This window comes from Aptenodytes forsteri, unplaced genomic scaffold, assembly GCF_000699145.1.
Source record: "Aptenodytes forsteri isolate BGI_AS27 unplaced genomic scaffold, ASM69914v1 Scaffold5, whole genome shotgun sequence".
In the NCBI taxonomy this organism is placed as follows: Eukaryota; Metazoa; Chordata; class Aves; order Sphenisciformes; family Spheniscidae; genus Aptenodytes; species Aptenodytes forsteri.
In genome coordinates this window covers 6,119,569-6,140,861 of record NW_008795672.1, presented here as the reverse complement: position 1 = coordinate 6,140,861, position 21,293 = coordinate 6,119,569, and the positions used below count along the sequence as shown (strand labels likewise).

Below are 21,293 nucleotides of genomic sequence, written 5' to 3'. Positions count from 1 at the left end.
ATCCCACCAGGGGGGAGTGAGCGAGCGGCTGTGTGGGGCTTAGCTGCTGGCTGGGGTTAAACCACGAGACCTCACAAATAATTATCATACCCATTTATTGTAAATACTCTCGATGCTTCTAGCGAACATGATCAAGAGGGTACTTAAATGGACAGAAATTGGTTGTTTAATCAGCCTTATGCACTTTAATGCAGAAAACCAACAATGAGAAGAGTATTTATTTTAAAGTAACTTTAGAACCTGAGTGTGCACTTCTTTGCACTTATTGTCCTATGTAAATCCAAGTCCAATATATCAAAACAACACTCAAGAATAGGCAAAAAAGGATTTTTCTTAGGAAAAAAAACACCCCACGTTTTTATGTGCTCTTTCCACGTTTCCTCACAATAGAAAAGGAGAACATGAGCCCAGCAGCATTCTCCATCTCAATCTATTTTATAAGGAGCCTCACCTCCTTCTTCTTTTCCTTCTTCTTCTTTTTCCTCTGCACCATGAATCAAAGGTATCTCAACTTCTGTTGTGTCTTCTTGGTTCAACAATGCCTCTGAATAAATTTGATAAAAAGAAGATGAACAGTAAGGCTTTTCAGAACAGACATAAAAGGATTAACATACGCTAGAGAGATTACCATTAAAAAACACTGGCAGAGGAAAAGGATCCTTTTCCCCAAGAATACAGATACAAAAGCTGTCTCAGGGAAATCCAAGGGGCTGTAGTTGAGAGCAAGGCCTTGATCCTCCAAGATGCTGCGCTTTCTGGGATTTAGCACAAAAACCCCACGTGCCTAGCTCCAAGCATGGGCCTTCACTGGGACTCATCGCAAGCCCACAGACACACGTACTCAAGTGTTTTGCTGGACTGGGGACAGAGCATTCAGTGCTCCAAACGTACAAGGCTGAAGCGCTTGTCGTCAGGAATAAGAAATGCAATGTTCACTTCTTTCTCTAACAGTTGCAGTCATTAAAAAGTTGGCTTTTATCACCAAGAATCCAGATACTCCCCTGCTCAGGGTTGAATTTAGAGTTACCATAAGAAGATCCAGCTCCACAGCTTTAGCTTAGTAGGTATGGAGAAAGAAAGGGAACTTAAACACTACTGATAATATCTGAGCAATAACTAGTGTTTTTGCCTGTTAATCTTGCTCTTTGGTTTCAAGACATGTGCAGTACCTTCTATTTCCATGCAGGAGCTTTGGGAATCTGCCCCAGTTTTCATCTCCTCCTCTGCAGAAACATCCTGTTGTCCTGTTAACGTGACAAATTGAAAATGACATCAGCACGACGGCTGCGTGCAGGCAATGGCAAGTCCGTCAAAACAGGACACGAACCTAACATATAGCACGGTCCTGTTCAGCCAAGTACTGCTTTTTTTTTTTTTTCTGTTAAACAATGTTGGAATTATTGTATATATGAAAATATCGCTTAAACTCTAAGCATTAAGTATGTTAAATGGCTGGTCAAAACTGACCCAGAAACAACTTTTTTTTTTTTCTTCTTTTGTAGCTCAGCCTTGACACACTGATTCTCACAGGAGCTGTTGCAAAGCGCTCACACTTGACAGTCGACTTAGCAAAAGGTACAGAATCACCCCACAGGCTTTTAGAACAACAACAACAACAAAAAGGACAACAATAACAATGCTCTGCACCCAGGATCAATATGGTTAAAACCCCACATATTTGGAGACGTGTGTCTTTTCCAGCAACACCAGACATTACCGCACCACAACTGGTTGGCACACAACCTCTGCTAGCTGACAGCGTTTTCTTAAGACAGCAGAGGTCAGGCTGAAAACCACTGGATGCTGAAACTGGAAGAACTAAGGTTCCCAACTGGTTCATTATCTCTGTCTTAAAGAATTTTGATACAAAACTTTACCTTCAGCTCGATCTTGTTCACATCCCACGGGATGCACTGGGTCACTCTCCCATGTGCCTTTGGAATCTTTCAGGGAGTCTGAGGAAACAGCAAACAAACAAACAAACAAACATCCTGGAGCAGTTTTTCGTGCTGGAAAAGTCTGGTAGTTACTTCAGACACAGGTAGCCCTTAGGTGCTAGCTTCATATCTGGGGTTCTGATATGCTGACAGATTTTCTATCTGTTTAACTACAGACTTATATACGACAAAAGTATACTCATGGGTTTCAATTATTCAGATTGAATTCAAAATCTGTACACTTACTGAGCAGTTTTTTGCCTGTAGTACAAACGTTAAACAAGGAGCTGGCAAGAAAGGACGCGTAAGAATAATCAGCAGCGCTACTGAGAATTTCATTTCTAATGAACGGAGTGGCACAAAGCTATGAGAAACAGCACGAACCACCTACTTGATAAATAAAGTGATTTCTTACTTATTTAGAGCAACACCAGCACTTTTCGTGGTTGGACCTCCACAAGCTTGACAAACATTAAGTCCTATAAATCTCAGTGCAAATTCTAGCCTCATTTCACTTGATGACAGAACTTCCAAGGTCATTATCGTGGCCAAGACTGCTTTTCCTTTTGGGGGAGACCAGCAAAATGAACTGCCCAAAGCCGTGTCCTGAACCAGTGGCACAGTGAGGTTTAAATTAGATGACGAGTCCAATTACTATGCTATCTGCAAGTCTTCATAAACACAGGGCATTATTTTGTTGTGTCAAATGACATTTTCTGACAACAGCCACTCCTTAGTTTTTGCGTGGGAATGGAGAAATGCATCATTCCACCGCAGTCAGGAAATCACAGCAACACAGCCACCCGTTTTCGCTCTGCTCATCCACATAACACACAGCTTTCACTGGATAAAAAGCTCTCTTTGAGCCTTGTTAAAAAACACCGCTGATATAATTGGACATTTCTGCAAACTACAGGGGTAAGTACACTTGAGGTCATAACAACCGTAACAGATAATCACTATTTGTGTTCCAGAGTGAAACACTTTCTAAAATGCTGCTAGATGGAAAACTTAAGTAACAGTGCCAAAAGATCTATGGTGCATGATAATACATTATGCTATGACAGTCTTGTTAGGGCTCTACTTCTGGAAGATCTCTTTCTACAATATAGCAGAGCAAATCTTACAATATACCAAAGGATGCCTCTGTAATGCTCTGTTCCTGAAACTTGCCAAGAATAATCTCTGATGGGTAAGTGAGAAAGCTGGGTTGTTAACATCTGATCCAAACTTAATAATCTGTAGAAAAGGTATGCACTGAAAGTGTGTGGCTTTAATTAACTGCAAATAATCCCCCAAGGCAAATATTTAATTACCTGCACAGCTTCTTACTTCTTTCATGGCATGACAATAAGTTTATAAATCCAAGTTTGAAAGCAGAATATCTCACTGATGTACAATTTGCTAAAATTTGCCCTTGCTGCACTTTTTTTCACCCTACTGTGGACTTAAAACACTACTCACTGCTATCAGCTGGACCACTGTGCTGGCCTAGGATGCCACACTGTGCTATGAGTTACAAGGGATTACCCTATCAGCCTGAATCAGAGCAAAAATAAATTAGAATTTCATCAAATTCTGAGTTTAATCAAAAAGCGAGTTGAAGGACCTCTTGGTGTAAATGGGAACGGCACTAAAAATCTGTAGGGAATTTTTCAAGCAAACTTTAAACCCATTGAGTGAAATTCTGGCTTGGCTGAAGCTTTTGACGAAGCTTTCAGGATATCAAACAAGCCAAGATTTGTACCACCTGTAGCCCCATACCCTAAATTAATATAATCTTTTTCTGTATGATTTAGTTGCATGTTTGTAAAAGGAACTGTACTGACAAAGGTGGAATCAGGGGTCCTCTGCCTTAAGTACCATGCAGCCAGGGCCCAAACACAGCCCTTCGAACAGCCAAAAGTGATGATAAAGTGTGGTATTACCTGCTATGGGCAGGAGAGATGCACGCAGCTCTGTCCCATCAAACCCTTAGAGCTATCTTATCCTACACCTATTGCACAGTACTTCATACTCCCAGACCTGTGCCTTTAATCTCAGTTCACAGGTGCCACCTTTTCTCCTGGAATGAGGAATGACTCCAATTTCATGCAAAAATCAATCCCCAGCATCAGAGGAACAATTACGCGCTTTGGTCAATAATAACAAATGGAGTTTAAGGAGGCCCGTGCTTGGCTGATGTATGTGCCCCATCACGCTGCTGTTTGTCGCGGAGCATCACGTAGCTTTTGGCAAACTACGGTTATTGCACAGTGTGGGGAGTTGTTGCTACTCCCACCCTTTGGCACAGCTGGCAGTCTGACCCTGCAGCTGTGCTGAGCGCCAGCGTTAGGCGCCACAGCTAGAGACCACCTATGCTATTTGGCACATCTTCACTCATTCCCATAGCTGGCTCTGCACAGTTTATTCTTACGGGATTGTAATTTTGTGTTAAACTTTCATTTTGGTCATAAACAGTTTTCTAATCATTCCAGGGTACAAGAAAACAATTTAAAAATTGCACAGGAATCCAAATTATCCCAGGCAATATACAATGATAATTTTGCACAAGTTATTTTTTATAAAGTGTGTTTCTGAAAAGAGCAGAACACGGACAGGAGTTACTGCCTAGCTGTAAGAGTCTGCAGTTCTTATGTCAGCAGGAGAAATCAGTCATTGCATTAGGATGCAGATTATGAGTTTCAAAATCTTTAAGGTCAAGACCATACCAAAGATTTCTTCTTTTCAAATGCAAATATTAGATCAAATATTCAAGCCAAAAGGTCCAAAGATAGATTTACTTTTAGGATTAACAAGAATAAAATAAAGCAAAGGAATAAACCCAGATTTATTAAGAAAATCTGAGCCAAGCAAGAGTAAAAGTGTAAGACCAAATGCACAGGTCAATAAAAGCTGTTCCCAAATTGCATACGAGGCAAGAGTGCCACCTCCATTTCAGTTGGCAAGCAGCGGTGGGAATCCCACAAATGCTGATGACATACTACTTTCTGCGTGCAGGTTTTCAGTAGGGTAGTGGTATTCCTTGGGCTCAGCTGGTCCTCTCTGCTCGCTTAGCCCTTTAGAGCCTTATGCAACTGGGCATAAGCCAGTACCATAGTCCTAAACGATTCCAGGGTCTACAAAAGCTCTGGCCATCCCTACAGCCTTCAGTCATTTCTAATTGGCTAGGGAACTAACTCTGATTTTTTAAACGGCATAAAGCAGTGTTAGTCTTCTCCTAACACAGCTACTTATCTGTTAAGTCATACCAGAGAATTCAAGTCAGGATATCATTTCGCAGCACAGTATACTTAGTTTTTTGATAACACACGCTGAGCACTATTTACCTTGGGCAACCACAAATTGTGACTGTAAGGGTTAACATTCCTCCAGGCAGGACTGAAAATAATCAGTTTCTGATACTACACTGGAGCACAGTTCCTAATGTCATCATTGATCACACATGAATGAACCGAACATGACATTTAATGACACAAATGAACCAAAAATAGGCCACTTTTATCTACTGCACATCAAGCATTGAAGTGCTCATTGAAGTCTGAGCATCCCTTAGTTCCTTCAAACCTGCTTTTACTTGGTGGCAGCAGTGGCAGCGTCCAGTTCAGGAGCGCTTGGCTCTGCACCCCTCCATTGTATTGAAACAACCGTCTCCTGGGGCTGCATGGATGAATGCACCTGGGAATTAGCCCCAACCTTTAACAACCCGTGAAGAAAATATTTGGACTTTAAGTAAGCCGATCAGAATAATCACCAAGTATATTCACTGTTGCAATATATCAACTGTATGTTGAATTCAGCTCCAAGAAAACCGTGTAGCTTGCGACAAACTATCAATCCTACCCTTCCTGCCAATAATCGGACACCATTTTGTCTACATACTATATAAACCCCCATGCTTTTCCATGCCATTCTTCTTTTTTTTTTTTGACTGCATAAAGCAACGCTGCTCAAACAAAATTTTGCAAATGCTAAGGAAGAGGAGAAATGGTAAGATCTGAATGTTAAGTGGTTTTAATGATCTTTTAAAATTCACTTCCCCAGCTACTCTCTGTATGGCTTATTTACTGAGTTGTTTCTAATGTGCAACACACCTGGGTCCCGCATACAGCATAGATAAATCATCATGTTTTAGGGAGCTGTAAGAAGATTAAAGAGGGAAAAAGCTGGTCATTATGAAAGAAACAGGTTCAGTGCATTTTATTTTTTAAGCATGATACTGTGAGAAATGACTGGAATATTTCCAGAGTGAAAGAAATCAAGCAGGCGTCTAAAATTACAGGTAATGGTGTGCACGGAGGCTGCCACATGATTAGGGTATTCTTTTGCCTCATAAACTGAGGAAAATGTGTTAAAATGAAGTACTATAAAATGGTGATTTATGAGAAGTTAGGGAGATATTCTTGAGCTTTGACTTTAAAACGTTATTTTTATATCCACCAAGATTTCATTTTAATCTATCTTTATGACAGATTAGATTTATCGGAGCCCAAGTTTATATGGCTTGGTAAAACAGACCTTTTTAGGTGCAACAACCTGTAGAGGTATTTTTGCAAGTGTTCGGGTAACAGACCAGGCAGTTCATCTCTGCAGGTGGGGTCCGCCGAGTAATGCTCCCACCCGCTCGTGCTTCGAGCTGACAGAAGGGCATCTCCTCTAACCTCACCTTCTGTCCACAAGACAAATTTCAGGTGCAGCTCGTATGATAACCGTGGGCATCCTGCTGCTGCTGTCAGGGGCAAGGCCTGTTGTACAGGGCACTGAGAAAGGAAAAAAAGCTGAGAAAAACCTGGCCGCCTTGGTTAGACCCTTCCCAGGAGAAGATGCCGCACAGCTGAAGGCAAAGGTTGAGGAGGGGGAGATGGAAGGAGTAGGCGCTCGCATCAGACTGACGGGAGCGCAGCTGGATGACTCCAGGTCAGCTAATATTTAAAAGTAAGTAGGATCTAAATAAACCAGCTAAGTAGATTAGTGTCAGCTGTTGTGGCTGCCTGTACTGGCAAAGGGTAGAGCAGAAATCATAGAATCATAGAATAGTTTGGGTTGGAAGGGACCTCTAAAGGTCATCTAGTCCAACCCCCCTGCCGTGGGCAGGGACATCTTCAACTAGATCAGGTCGCTCAGAGCCCCGTCCAACCTCACCTTGAATGTTTCCAGGGATGGGGCATCCACCACCTCTCTGGGCAACCTGTTCCAGTGTTTCACCACCCTCAGCGTAAAAAATTTCTTCCTTATATCTAGTCTAAATCTACCCCCCTTTAGTTTAAAGCCATTCCCCCTTGTCCTGTCGCAACAGGCCCTGCTAGAAAGTCTGCCGCCACCTTTTTTATAAGCCCCCTTTAATCCCTCTTGAGTAGTTTATGGTCTGGACCCCATCTGGATGCTCAATGCTACAGACAGGTCAGATTAAAAGGAAAAGTGAATAACCCGCATTAGGTACAGCTCAAAGTGACCATTATGGAGGGTGCTAGGAGAATAGGCACTTGGTTGGATGGTGATGGTTATGTATCTGGTTTAAAAAAAACACCAACCACACCATTTAGCTTGTGTTCGCTAATTTGCTTTCATAGAAATCCTTCTAACCAAGGGAGAGAAAAACGTTATCACTGTAGCTGGCATGCAGAGCCACAGCTATGGTTGGGGGTATTGAAACTCTTCCATTAAAAAGGTTCTCTTTCAGTTACCTATAATTGAAATTTTTCAGGCTGAAATTTTCCAGGTCTAATCATAGCCCAAGGGTGAAGTAAAACATTTCATTGGTAGCTGCTGAGCACTCAGCACTTCTGAAAATCAGGTCATTCATTTAGATGTCTTAATATATACTTAAGAGCTGATTTTAAACACCTCTTTTTTAACATATTGGCATTTCAGTCAATCTTTTTCACCCAATTATCAATGTCTAATTTACGTCAATTTGCACAGCTGCCCTGCATTTGAAATGCTCTGTCTTTCAGTTTATCCCTTCTCAATCATTTATGTCTTTAAGACATCAAGATTTTTCCATGGTGAGAACTACAGCTGGCCAAACAGGAATTTTGTATCCATTATGTTTTACAGGCAGGATACTTACAGGCTTCTGGGTTGCACAAAGTGAGTTTTTAGGGCTAACCCCTAGCCAAGGCATATACCTAATTCTGTTTCTGACAACATAAGCCCTCCGGCTCACTGAATCTGACTCCATTTCAGAGAATGTAGAAAAACAGTGACTTGCTTTAAATGGCACTCCCACAGGGGCACAGACTTTGGTGAACACCTGGAAATACTTAATTGCTACTTTATTTTTAAAATTAATTAGCATATGATTTAATTTAGTTGACCTTCAATTGAAAATTCAGTTCTTATTAAGTGCTAATGAATTAAAATCAGCGTATTGTGCACAGAAACTTTGCCATGACTGCATAATGGGGAGTTCATTCTTCACCTGTACTAAATCCAGTTCCTTTTTTCATTTTTCTACCAGAAAGCCCTATCATTAAATCAGGTTAAATAGTAATTTGTAGGACAGGTAACTGAGATGAAGATGCAGAACGCTCACTCTCTCACACACGCACGGCTGTGCACGCACACGTACTCTTTTTTTAAAAAAAAAGGTTCAAACCAATCCACAGCTATATACAATACAGTCCGTTTAAAATGAGTTTGTAGTCCCAGCACAATCTTGTATGGACAGGCATACTAGACTGAGTGCAGCCTGTCTGATACGTGCTTTATCTGCTGCATAAACATTAATGACTTTAATCACTTTGTTCTGCCCTTACACTTCATAAAGAGAAGCATCTCTAACTTGAAATACGCTGTGTATAAAGGATCTACTTCCATATGCACAGTAATGAAGCGCTACGAAGGTGCTGCCTAGAGATGTCAGCTCTCCCCCCAAGAGCTAGTAGTTATGAATGCAAGTTTTCAAGGGTAAAATTGCAACATTTCTTTGCGGTATTTCCAGACAGTGGAAATAGAAACTTGGCACAGACTGGAATAAGAGGATACCTCCACAGCATAACATCAAACATCTTGATATTCTTGGAATATGACTGTTCTGCTTTTTTTTTTCCTGAGGACAGACAGAGCACTCAAAAAATTCAGTCTGTTCAAAGGCCACATGCAAACTGGGCCCATGTGGACATTTTTTTCTGGACAGTGTCTCTTCTATTGTGAATAACAGAAGAGATATACTTTCACATTAATATGAGATTTGTAATCTCACATTAGGTTTTCATTTTAATCGGAGCCCCTCAAAACATGATTCCTGCACCGTTCCATGCACTTATCACAAAACATCCCCTTTCCTGTTCCCATCCTTCCCCTTTTGTTTTAAAAAAACTGATAAACTTGACTCAGGTAAGACAAAAACATACTAGAAATTCATGGTAGCAGAGATGCATGTGATCTGTTTTGAATATCACCACATTTTAGAGCAATAAATAACTATTTCAATGTGTTTGCTGTATTCTAATCCCAGAAATGTGAGAAAAATAAGCAGAAAAACTATTAGTCAACTCTAATTGGAGTCAAAATACTTGTTTTGGTGCACTCACCAGAACTGACATTTGAAAGACTGCTATGCTTCCACAGTAGGCTTGGAAACCTATTCCAAGTGGTTTAAACTATGCATTTTGGGAATATGCAGCCTAGACTTACTTGCCACAAATCTCCTTTCACAGTAATTAGGTGGTATGACTGGAAAAACATAATTTCTTTAAATGCTTTACATCCAGTTCATTTAGTTGAAGATAAACTACAGAAATGAGTATGTTCCAGAACCTGGCAGGTTTTAGCTGTGTTAACTCAGTGGGCAAACAATTTGAAGGCTGAAATTTATTTCGGGAGCAGCAGGTGTTTTCAGAAATGCCAGGATTTTGTAAAAGTGCCATTTCCTAAGCGGTTGCAAGTTTTATGTAACACTAGTATTCATTTTAAAACAACTCAAAATCTAAAATCTGAAAAGTTGAAAATCCACTAATGGAAATAAGGATTAAAACCATGGACGGCCTGGTGGATGCGGCGGCCTGATCGTTCAAAATTCTTAGTTACATTTTAAAAACTAGCAAGCAAATCCCAAAACATGTTCTTTTCCCCACCATTCCTTTTTTCTACTTACACGACTTTACAAACAAAATATGTGGAGGAGAGTCTGTCTTGTTCCTTTTTCCCTACCAGATGCTTTTTGTCTTACTTTTGAGGAGAGGTAGGACATCAAAGAGAAACTACCCTTTGGATTTCTCAGGGCACTCTCTCTTCTGCTAACCTCTCAAGAGAAGAGGGGAAAACACTGTACTCTTAGCATATTATAGGAAAAGTGAGACATATAGCACCAAGATGGCTACTTTCCTGCGAAGAGACAACTAATACAATGGGTCAAAAAACTGGAGTGGTTACACATTGAGATGGGCATTGAAAAACATATTAGAAGACACTGGCTTCATAGTCAGGAACAAGCACTCAAAGCAATACCAAAATGTTGGGATCTTCAGTAAGACTGCAAACAGCAAGCAAAAAAAAAAAAAATTCAAACCCAAAGCCTCACCGTGACCCTCATATTACGAAACATAAAAAACACATGATGGGGGATCTTATAGATACAGTATACATAAACAGGCCAAATGTCATCAAAAAAAGATAAATGAATGGCAGGCAATCACCAACTACGCTGAGGCTGAATCTATCACTATTTTGCCTTCCACTAGCCTTGCCACGACCTTAATCTGTGAAGATATCAAAAGCAAAAGCCAGCGCTCCAGCAAGGGTTTGTGGCTTTTTTTCCCTGCAGGATCAATCAATCAGTTAAGAGATCACCTAAATCAACCTGCACAAGGCTTTGAACTCATAATGAGGTAAGTATGTGGGCTCTCTAGCATGTGTCTTTGGAAGAAAAGGGCAAGATCTCACACCCCGTCACACTTATCTAGAAAAATGAGAAGAGAGTCAAGCAGCAGCGCTGAATTAAACATTAAATCTTTTAAAATAAATAAGTTAATGGATTTTAATAATTATGTTATCTCAGTAAAATCCATTAAAATTTTCTATTAGTCTTTCTTGAAGGCTGTACTGATGGACCGTATTTATTATAGATAGCATAACGCCTGTTTTGAATTACCAGTAGCGAACATTTTATAAATCATCCAGGCTTTTTCCTGACATACCCCGACATAAATGCCAAAAACCATAGACCGGCACAAGCAATTAATAGTGTGATATCATAAGAGTATCAAAAACAGTACGTCTGTGCACTGGTTCCTATCTGTAAACCAACAACTCCGCAGGAAAAATCTCAGCTTGAAACATTTAAATTAGATCATCTCTCTTGTTTCCTAAACTCCCTGTCATTTGGCCCCGTGACACTTTTAAATATTTATCACAAACTAAATGATCTGAATGCCCAGCACAGTCTGCACAAGACAAACATTACTTTCTCCCTCCCAATTATGACTTCATCTCCTCCTGTCTCCTCTTGATGTGTTTATAGCTATTGTGTTTTTCTTTTTCCCCATCAGGAGAGCACCGAATAGGGAGCTAATATTGCCAAGATAGATGTGCATGCTTAACTTTACGCCTGCGAGTCGCCCCAGCGAGCCCAAGCTTTGGGCTTATTTCTGATATGTCATGTATGATATTTTAGTATTACCTCTATAACAAGGGGACTTAGGAATTCACAGCATCTCTCCTACCAGCACAACAGCTGGTACCAAGTACTTCATTACAAAGGCTTTTGTAAATGAAAATCCAAGCATTTACCTATTTCTGTATTGTTTAACTGTGATTTCGGCAATTTCCAGACAAAGGAAAATAAGGCTTTACAAAATGTCCTCTTGGGACTGGATATTTTGAAACACAATTTACAATCTGTACCTTTATCCTCACTCAGCTCTGTTTCTTCTGATGATGATAGGCTGGCTACAGCTGAAGGTTTTGTCTCATCTATAAGAACCAAGGAAATGAAAGAGAAGTTATTCATTAGATAGCAAACTGATGAACCACTTTACTGAAAAAAAGCGTTACGCCTTATTGAGGCAAGATACTAGACCTGAATTTGATTTACTGGGCTTCCATCCATTCACAGGCCATTACTGGTCTGATTGTCTTCCCTAAGCCAGGGGTAAACTTACATTACAATACTGCCAGATCAAGTCTATATTTCAATTTCTCATAATACAGAGAGAGGAACAGCTATCAGTTTCATGGGTAGGCTGGTATTGCTATTTGCTTTGAGATTCCTTTTTTTCATTTAATCCATCTATTTTGAGAAAAAACAATTAAGCCATTCTCAACTTTAATCATATCCATGAATCCCATTGGAATCAAAATGATTACATGCAAATGCTTTCCTGAAAATAGAAGCTTTCATGAATCAGGCCTGAAACTTAGCAAGTCCCTGAAAATCTGTGGCTTGGAGTTTTTTAATGGTAGAGCATGCAGATAAAACTACTGTAGTTAATAGATAAAACTAGTACCTGAATTTAATAGATTTTTTTAACTTTCACTGTCGCTTTTTCTTGGCAATTTTTATAGTTCTAAAACCTTTATAAGCCTTTGTTTTCATTTCTAGCCATTCATTTCTTTCAAAAAACTTGCCTCTGATGATTCTGACAAAATTTTTTTCCTAGTATAGTCACCGAGTATTTTTAACTAGCTTGAAACCAGAGCTCTGAACCACCTGCCATTTTGTTTTTCCACGTGTTAACTGTGAAGTTCACTGACGATAGACTGGAGGCCAGACTTTAAAAAAACCACACAGTAATAGCTGAAAAATTTCAGGCCAGTCTTTGTACACTATAACTGGCTTTTTCACTACTGTATTATAAGAATATATAAATCTTTATGTAATGGACTGGATAAGGATACAGTGTCTATTTTTTCCCCTGCATTTTCTTTCACAATATCGAAGTATACAATTTGTAATTTCTCACGCTCAGATAAAGGTTATGCCTTTTGGTTTAGAAAATACAAATAAGAACTTTAACATCTGATAGGATTGCTCCTTACAGTGATCAGTCATAGCGATTAGAAATGTTTTAGGCATACAACTGCGTATCTTAGAAAATCTGGTCATTTCCTACTGCCAAGAAAGGGCACAGAAGCAGCAATCTAAAAGTTCCTGATGATGTTTTGTCTCACAATGAGTAGAGTGGAAAGCAGCAGCAACTCATTAGCTGAATGTAACTAACTCGAGGTAATTGTACACCTCTTTGTTCTTGTCACTATGTGAACCAGTGGGGATAAATGTTAAGCCAAATCATTTTTTCCTGTAACACTGTGTGCCTGTGGCCGAGGAGGTGATTCATGGACTGTGCATAGGCACAACGCTATCTTTAGGCATGTACCTAAAACGCGTTCCTAAAGTATGACATTTTCTGGATCTGGGAGCTAAAATGTCTGGGTCTTTTCTTTGACGGTCTTCATGAGAGTAACAAAACATGACTACCAATATGAGATAGCAAAAGAATGTACATCATGGCTCTGATAAACCAGCTCTGACAGCTCGTAACGTAACAAGTCATAATGATGGTTTTGGGAAAAACACAATGCATTTAAGACACCTCCAGTAGCAAAGTAGTAATTTAGAGGTACATATTCCTTAATTCTCTTGGGAAAAATGAAATGTCTCTCATTCAGTCGAGCTGTTTTGCAAATCAAAATACCAGGGAAATACGCACCCCGTCAGAGTGAATATAGCTGACAAGCACAATGGGCTGTATTTGGCATCTGTAGACAGTGATATAACCAGGTTTAACAGGAACCTCTGCAGTTGGAGCTAGGAGCTCCTAGCAGTACTAGCTCTTAGGCGAGCTAGCAGCCAAGCAGTACTTGGTACGGTTAAAAGCTCAATATTGCTTGGGCAAAGATATGCCCCTGCCTAGTCCAAGATTCAAAACAGTCTGGATTCAGACAGAGCAGCTCATTCCTCCCTTCTCCCTGGTCCCCTTCGCCTGTTTAAAATATGACTAGCATAAAAGTGAAAAACCCAGGAAAGGAAATGCTGTTGTCCTCCAGCACTTAGAAAATACCACTGCATGCTCATCTTGGGAAGGATAAAAGGGCTAGGTCCAAATTTTGCTGAGGTCCATGGGAATCTTTTTTAGTCGGTAATACTGTGTTGCCTATGGCTTCACCTCCCACTGCTTGCCCTGCACGAGGACATAAAGAAGAGGTGATAAAGAGGACATGAAACATAGAAGGACTTCAAGCACTTGTGGACAGCATCAGCTGTTAACACCTAGTTGCAGAAGAGTGACTTGGGGAGTGCAGGGAGAAATGCTGCACTTCCACATACACAGTGCCCAATGCACAAAAAGAAGGACCCTCATCAAATGAATTCCTCATCTGGAAACAGCCACAGAGCAGTAAGCAAAGCAGCTAAGTCAAGAATCTAGGCCTGCTAAATTTTTTTTGCTGCATTTACTGGCTGGCCTTCTTCAGCTCAATCTTCCACATATTGAAAACAATCTTCAATTCTATTAAAAAAAAAGTAGTTCTGAAGAAAACTGTTTCATGCTCTCCGGATTAAGTATGTGTAGGCAACATCCTGCACTACAATGAGAAAAAACCCAAACAAACAAGAAAAGCATTGTGTTACATGTAATACTATATTAAAAGAAATCCTTAAGAAATAAGGGGATTTACAGACATTTTGATTGTCACTTCAGCTCTTTTGATAACTGATTAATTCTGGTCGTCTTTTGCATTGAACAGAGTTGCGTAGGATGAAAAATACAACCATAACAAAAAAAATTTTTTTCAACCATAAACAAAAAAAAAATAGAAAATCTATTGTGAATACAGAGCGACACTATTTTAAAATATTGAACTCACTAATTTATAGGCATGGTATCTGCAAAACCCACTGCTTATGAACTCTGACATTCATTTGCAGTATATGCAGTATCTTTCTGTATGGATTTAAATCTTCATAACCCCTGAGACTTGTGTAGACAATTTATTAAAACTTGAAAATACCCTTTAAAATCTTCAGAAGTACAGTTTTCATCAAAAGAAGCCTGCTTCCTCCTTCTCCAAATTTCCTTTTCTATTTTATGCAGAGGGCTATTCTGTTGTAGACAGAGAGAAAATTATTTCTTTCCAGTTAGAGGATTAGCTAGAGGTAGTCCACCTTAAAGGGAGAATGTAGAGCTAGTAAGCTAAAGAGGGAAGTCTGCATTCCTGCATTGCAATACATTCATTCATAATGAATGGAGTTGCAGTCTCTCATGGGAGAATTGCTCAAGACCTGAGCTAATCCGGTGAAAATGTAGAAACATTCTCCTTCAATAGCATTGACTAATGTTATTGTTCACCAAGGTGGATAAAACCTAAGAAAGTCCTTTAAGGAACTCGGCACAAACCTGCTTCTCGGCTCTGGGCCTCGGTTTCTTCGGTGTTTTGCTTCTCCTTTGTGCCATTTCCACCTATCGAGGAAAACACATAAAAATTATTTGTGATATAACTTTTTATTGGTAACAGCAGCAGCAAGATTAAATGTAACCAATTCAGCACAAACTGCTAATTTATAGCAAGGCGCCGCGATAAAAGGGGAGAGATAAAAAGGTAAACTGAAAAAACCTGCAAACATAACCAGTTACATTTAAAACAGTCACATTTGCACATCTCAAGCTGAAGAAGGGGGGTTAGATTAAAGATTTTACCTCAATAGGCACACTGGAAATATCTGCATACCAAATAAAGGTATGTTTCCCTAAACACTGTCTGCAATAGATGAAATTGTAGCTTGATCTTAGTCTATGTATTTTATATTTTTCGAGGATTATTTTCCTCAAGTAACATTTCCACAAGATCCTTGAAGCGGCTGTGTTTCCAACTTGCAGAACCTACTTTAATGCCTATAGAAGGTAAGAACAGAAGGGGGAGAATCACCCGAATTTTATTTTAAAGCAAAAGGCACGCCACTTATCATAAAGTACAAAAATGCATCACAAACGACTGCAAAGAAGAGAGCAAAATAAACCAAAGTAAGATTGCTAAGATTGAATGCATTTTTCCCCTTTTTACACTCACATTCATTCCCAGTTTTCTCCACTACTTGGCATTTGCATTTGTTATCCATTTTCTTCCCTCCAGCTCCCTTTCAGGAGGCAGGTACCAAACAGCGAGTTACCACCGAGAAAAGTAATGCCCTGGGGAACGTCTATAGACACGAGATCAAGCTCTCTTAACCTTTGCTTGGCCCAATTAGAAATATATCAGGAAGTCTGTATTGTCAACGATGGAGAAGGCTCTTTTAGCTTCATAATAATATTAGAAGCTGCAGTGCAGCATGCTGGATCAGATGAGATGGCTACACTCCCTCTTTTCCAGCATGGAGAGATAGACGGCGAGAACAGCTGAGTACCAGCCTTAATGAGGCATTTGAAAAACTGACTGCTGAGCATATATACTGGGAGAAAGGAAATTCATTCCCGGGCCTGTAAATGGCTTGATAATGATGCACATATTTTTTGCTGTGATCTTTTCTGGCTCCTGGGTTTTTCTGATTACAGCTTCTCTAAAGCAACATGGTTAAAGTTCCTTGCGCCACCACCTTGCTTTTACTTAACACATGGAGTCTGTTGAAGAGAACAGCAGTAGCCCAAATGCAATTAGATGGATGGAAGAAAAACAGAGAAAGTGTGTGTTTTTCCAAAGCAAATGTACATCTGGTGGCACGCCGCATTCAGCTAATATTTAAAGGCTGAGGTATGACGCTCTCCCTCTTTCCAGCAGGCAATACATCCTGGCATCCAGCAGATGGGACTAGCGGAGAAGTATTTCCAGGCTGACCCTGCACAGAGCTGCTCTCAGGAGGAGAGGCGATGGAGCAGGAGTTTGACACCCCACCTGAGAGGGGAGACATGGGCAGGGAGCGGCTGATGGCCATCAGCAGGGACTCGGGCCTCCTGCCTGCTTGCTAACTCTTTGTACCGATTTTAACCAGCCTTAATGGATGACTAGCTATAGTGATTTCTTAGCACATTAGTGAGCTCTAACTTGTAAGAAATTGCATTACATGGATGACCAAAATGGCTTGATAAAACCAGCTGGGTTTTTCCTTGCCCCACTTGAAATCAAAAAGTATTATTTTCAAAATCGGCGTTCTGCCTGTCCACACACAACAGGAGGACTGCACGCAAAATAGAAAGTTAGCTATACTAGAAGATAAACTTTTCTCTCCCCCTCCCCTTTTCTTTTAAAACATGGGCTTGGGACTTTGAAAGCTTTGCAGCAAGCAATTAATAAATAAGGAAAAAATCCTTTGCATCACCAGGATGTGTTTCAAAGGGATACAGTCACCTAGCTCAGGAGCTGCGGAAAGGAACAGTATGTTCAAGACAATCCTGTAACACAACAGTGCAGTGACACTTGAAATATCTTTACCATTAGGTCAGATCCAAAGAGAATATTGCATCACTGCAAAACAAGCGGTGCCAAAGCATAAAGGATTTAATTATGGCCAAGTGCAACGTGTTTCGCTTTGCACAGAAAGACTTTACATTCAGAAAAAGCAGGTCAGGCATAAATGGTAACTACCGATATATCACCGAAAATCATTTCAGCAATTGCCTTACTGCATTCACAACGTAAAACTACATTTCCGGACGATACTTGTTTCTACATCCATTATAACAAGTATGACTATAACCATGAGATATTTGGCTAAACCCAGGTATTTCAAGGATTCATTCATGTTTATTGCCAAGGGACTACATCTCTTGTTAAAGTCACTTACTCAGAGCAAACTTAAACTACAAAAGAAAGTTTAAATGATCATCTGGTTCATCAGATTATCAGATAAAGCACATATTCACCAGTATGTTTTGTCAACCCTAAGTCTATTATTTCACTGGAGATTCACTGTTTAAAACTGGTATAATAGAACGATAATTTCAGCACTATATATTGGATTCTCAACATCTTTTCCATCTAACACTTCATTTTGTTCCTTTAGAAAGAAAAATGTAAAAAGACTTTAAGCAGAAGCTTCACCTCTTGTACTCTGACCCAGTCCAACAGACTGACTGGATCGTGACACGAAAATTAATCTCGATCAGCATATTGCAAGTACGTGTTGTGCATGCGAAGTGACTTCGATAGAATTAGAGAAAAGGAAATGCTAAAAAATTAAGTGTGGACAAGTGATCCTCAAGTAAATGACTTGCAGAAGGAAGGGTTAAGCTCTGCTTGGCCTGGAGAATCTTTTCATCTCCGGAGAAAGGGAGGAAGCGGAGTACGAATACACCGACAAGAAAGCAAACTATAGGGTGGAGAAGTGACTAATCCCAAAGCGTCTGACAAACAGTTTTTTCCGTTTTTTAATAACCCTTCTAATGAGTCTCTCACCAAGTGTCTTCTACTGACGAAGAGTCTTTCTGTAATTATTGCTATCCATTGGAGCTGGGTGCAGAGCAAATGGAAAGGCTTTAAGCAGCACATGCTCAAGGCGAAGAGCTGAAAATACGTTTTGTAAGAGTAGCAAGCCAGTTTTTCACCATATTTTTATTCACCCTGGCTCTCCTTTTCTCCAGGCAGAAAAGCCAGACCCAGCGCGTTTCCCTTGAGTCTTCCCCATGACATTGTTAATAATAAAAATGTCTTTTCCACTGGATGGCTTCTACAGTATCCGCCATCCTTCTCTTCCCACTACTGCAGCAACCAGCGATTATATTTCCTTTAGGTGAAAGCTGTCCTCACAATATCTGCTTTTCTATTATACTAGTAATTGAACAGCAATCTGTCACTCACTCCAAAGGAGATAGAAAAAGTGGCAAATGACATGTCGTGTCATTTTAGGTCAGCAAATTTAAATGATTTTGAGCCACATCAAAAGACAAATGGGAACATCTGTTTCTTTTCCCCAGCATGGCAGGCAGTTGAAAAAAACGGAGTTTGAGAATTACAGTAGCACCGTACAAATAAAATAAGCACATCAGACACTAAAATACCTACTTCTGGCCACATATTTTGCTTTCCCTTGCCAAGCTGACTACTGCCTGACAGGCGCTTGCTCCCTCCTCTTGGCCTTTTTCTTTGAGATCAGCAAGAAAATTCCCCCCCAAATGATAGAAACCCTCATTTATATTTGGTAGAAAACAGGCTAAACAGTGATCAATCAGCACACTCAGCAAGCTGGCAGAGCAAGCGGCACTTCTAACTAAACTAGAAAACCGGATACTCTGCGAGTGCCTGCCCACTTTATGTTAAGGAGAGGTATTTAGCATGCACAGTGATATACCAGCTGCAGTAGCAGCCCCAAAACGAAGCAGATGATATGATAAATAATAAGCCGGCAGTCAGATGGGAGAGGGCTGGGACGAGATCCCTATGAAAGTCCAGAGGACAAACTCTCAGCAGCGGCACCAGAGCAGGTTTTAGTATTCTTCCCATTTTCTCTGCGAGACCCTGGAGGCACGTGGCTTTTTACATCTTTCTCTGTTCTTGCAACAAACGTGGCAAGTAAAAAATATTAATAACCTGCTGGCCTCTTGGCTCTTCCCTTTCAGAGCTGAGTAAGTGCCAGGTTTGCTCATACACCTACTCCTCTTCAGCAGTGCCTTTCTTCACAAGCAGTCAGCGACGTACTTGGAGCTGAGGCTAAAGTCAGCGTCTCAAAAACCAGTGCAAAAAGACATCTCAAAAACTGGTGCAAAAAAGATATTTTCCAGAAGAAAACAGAATTGCAGATAATGTATTTTTAGTTAAAGGAAGAAATTCTGCATAACCATACAAAACAGTCTACTTCTACCCCTCCAACATAGAGGTTATTAATAATAAAATTGTTTTCACTACTGAGAAAGCTGTACTTATATCATCCATAGTGTGTCAAACAGTCAGAATAAGGTTCCTTCAAACAACCTCCTCCTTCCTGGAGCAGAAATAAAAGAGACAGAGGGCCAACACCTCAGGCTCACATCTTGTTTGCCACTTTCGCATATCTCTGTACATATCACATCCCCGAGCACCAGGTTTGACCCTGTTACATCCCTGCATGGCTCTTGCCATGCAAGTCTGGGTGCATCCTCTGGTTCTCCAGGTGGCCAGTGACTGTGCATCTCTCCTGCGGTCTGGCCTGCAAATCTCCCTTCAAGCTGGGCCACACTTCTATGACAAATGCAAACACAAACCAAGATCTGGCAGACAAAGGATGCCAGTTTTGAATTATCTTTTTTACAGCACAAAAATATTGCCACGGTAATCATACTAATGATAAGAAGGTCCTTCGAGGATAACAGGGAAACTAATTAATGAGAAAATTAAAAATACAGGCCTTGATTTTACAGCTATTACATTCTGCACATGAGTATATATGCTGACTTCAGTGAAACTCCTAAAATGCGAGAAGAAAGCACGCGTATTCATATAGACACTCAACATCATACAGCCCGCAACCATTTTCAGACTATTCCAGTGGCAAAATGGTATCAGACATAAACCAAGAAGCACATACACACAAAGGCCATTATTTTAGAACTACAAATGCATTAAAATGAATCATTAGAGTGGTGGCCTGAGGTTACTGAACATTTTCAGTTTGCATTTTAATTTCTTTTAATTAAATTATGATTTAGGTCAATTTTAATCATTACTTGTATATAACCCCTTTGGGGTAAATTTTAAGAAGGGTTAGTAGAGAGTTATCTGCAGTAATTGTTTAATGGAGTTATGAGACTTCTTCCCTCCGTGCTGCTTCAACATTTTACCTCACCACAAACGCAGACCTGGATGTGCTGCTGTCAATGCACCCAGCCTAGCGAAGTTCTCAGCATAATAAACAACAGGTTTTCATTTTCATGCAGCATTTTGTCAAGAATTGTCGAGGAGTGTGGGAAAAGAATGAGAAAACTGTAGCTCGTGGGGATTATCTCAGAGGTTAAAAATAACACTATTGTATTTCACCTATTTAACGTCCTGAGAAATACAGGAGCCTAATCTAAAGCCCACTGAAGTCACTAAGCATGTTCCCCTTGCCTCACTCCTCCGCGGATCACAAGGCAAGTAACTCGGCTTCATTATACCTTTCCTGGCTAGGGAAGAACCAGGGGACAACAGCTACAGCATCAAATTAGGCGCTTGGAAGACACCTAAGTGGGTCCCAACCCGCTTCATACATAACATTGCTGGGAACATTGTGCTAGGCTGGTTTCTCACTGGGTGTAATTCTTCTGTCTGACATACAGCGCAACTCAGATTTTACAATAGGGGTGCCTGGCAAGAGACATCTAAAATTTCATTGCCAAAGATGCTGATCATGGCTATTTCTGACAATCTGCAACTGTGGCTGTTCAAAACAAATGAAAGCAGACATCTCCTGGAAGCTTCAGCTGTCCAGCATAACCAGAATATGGACATCATACCCTAGACGTCATACACAGC

General features: G+C 40.3%; 1 protein-coding gene across 4 annotated transcripts in view; it reads right to left on the bottom strand.

Annotated features, from left to right (window-relative positions):
* Positions 1 to 21,293, bottom strand: part of MACROD2 (MACRO domain containing 2) — a 922,980-nt gene that overhangs the window by 41,030 nt on the left and 860,657 nt on the right. For all 4 annotated transcript variants that reach the window (XM_019472914.1, XM_019472915.1, XM_019472916.1 and 1 more), the window contains exons 11-15: positions 15,275 to 15,337; positions 11,784 to 11,852; positions 1,878 to 1,955; positions 1,170 to 1,244; positions 452 to 544 (exon numbers count right to left, since the gene is read on the bottom strand). In XM_019472914.1, coding sequence (XP_019328459.1) covers positions 452 to 544; positions 1,170 to 1,244; positions 1,878 to 1,955; positions 11,784 to 11,852; positions 15,275 to 15,337 — 378 coding nt within the window. The remainder of the gene's footprint in view (positions 1 to 451; positions 545 to 1,169; positions 1,245 to 1,877; positions 1,956 to 11,783; positions 11,853 to 15,274; positions 15,338 to 21,293) is intronic.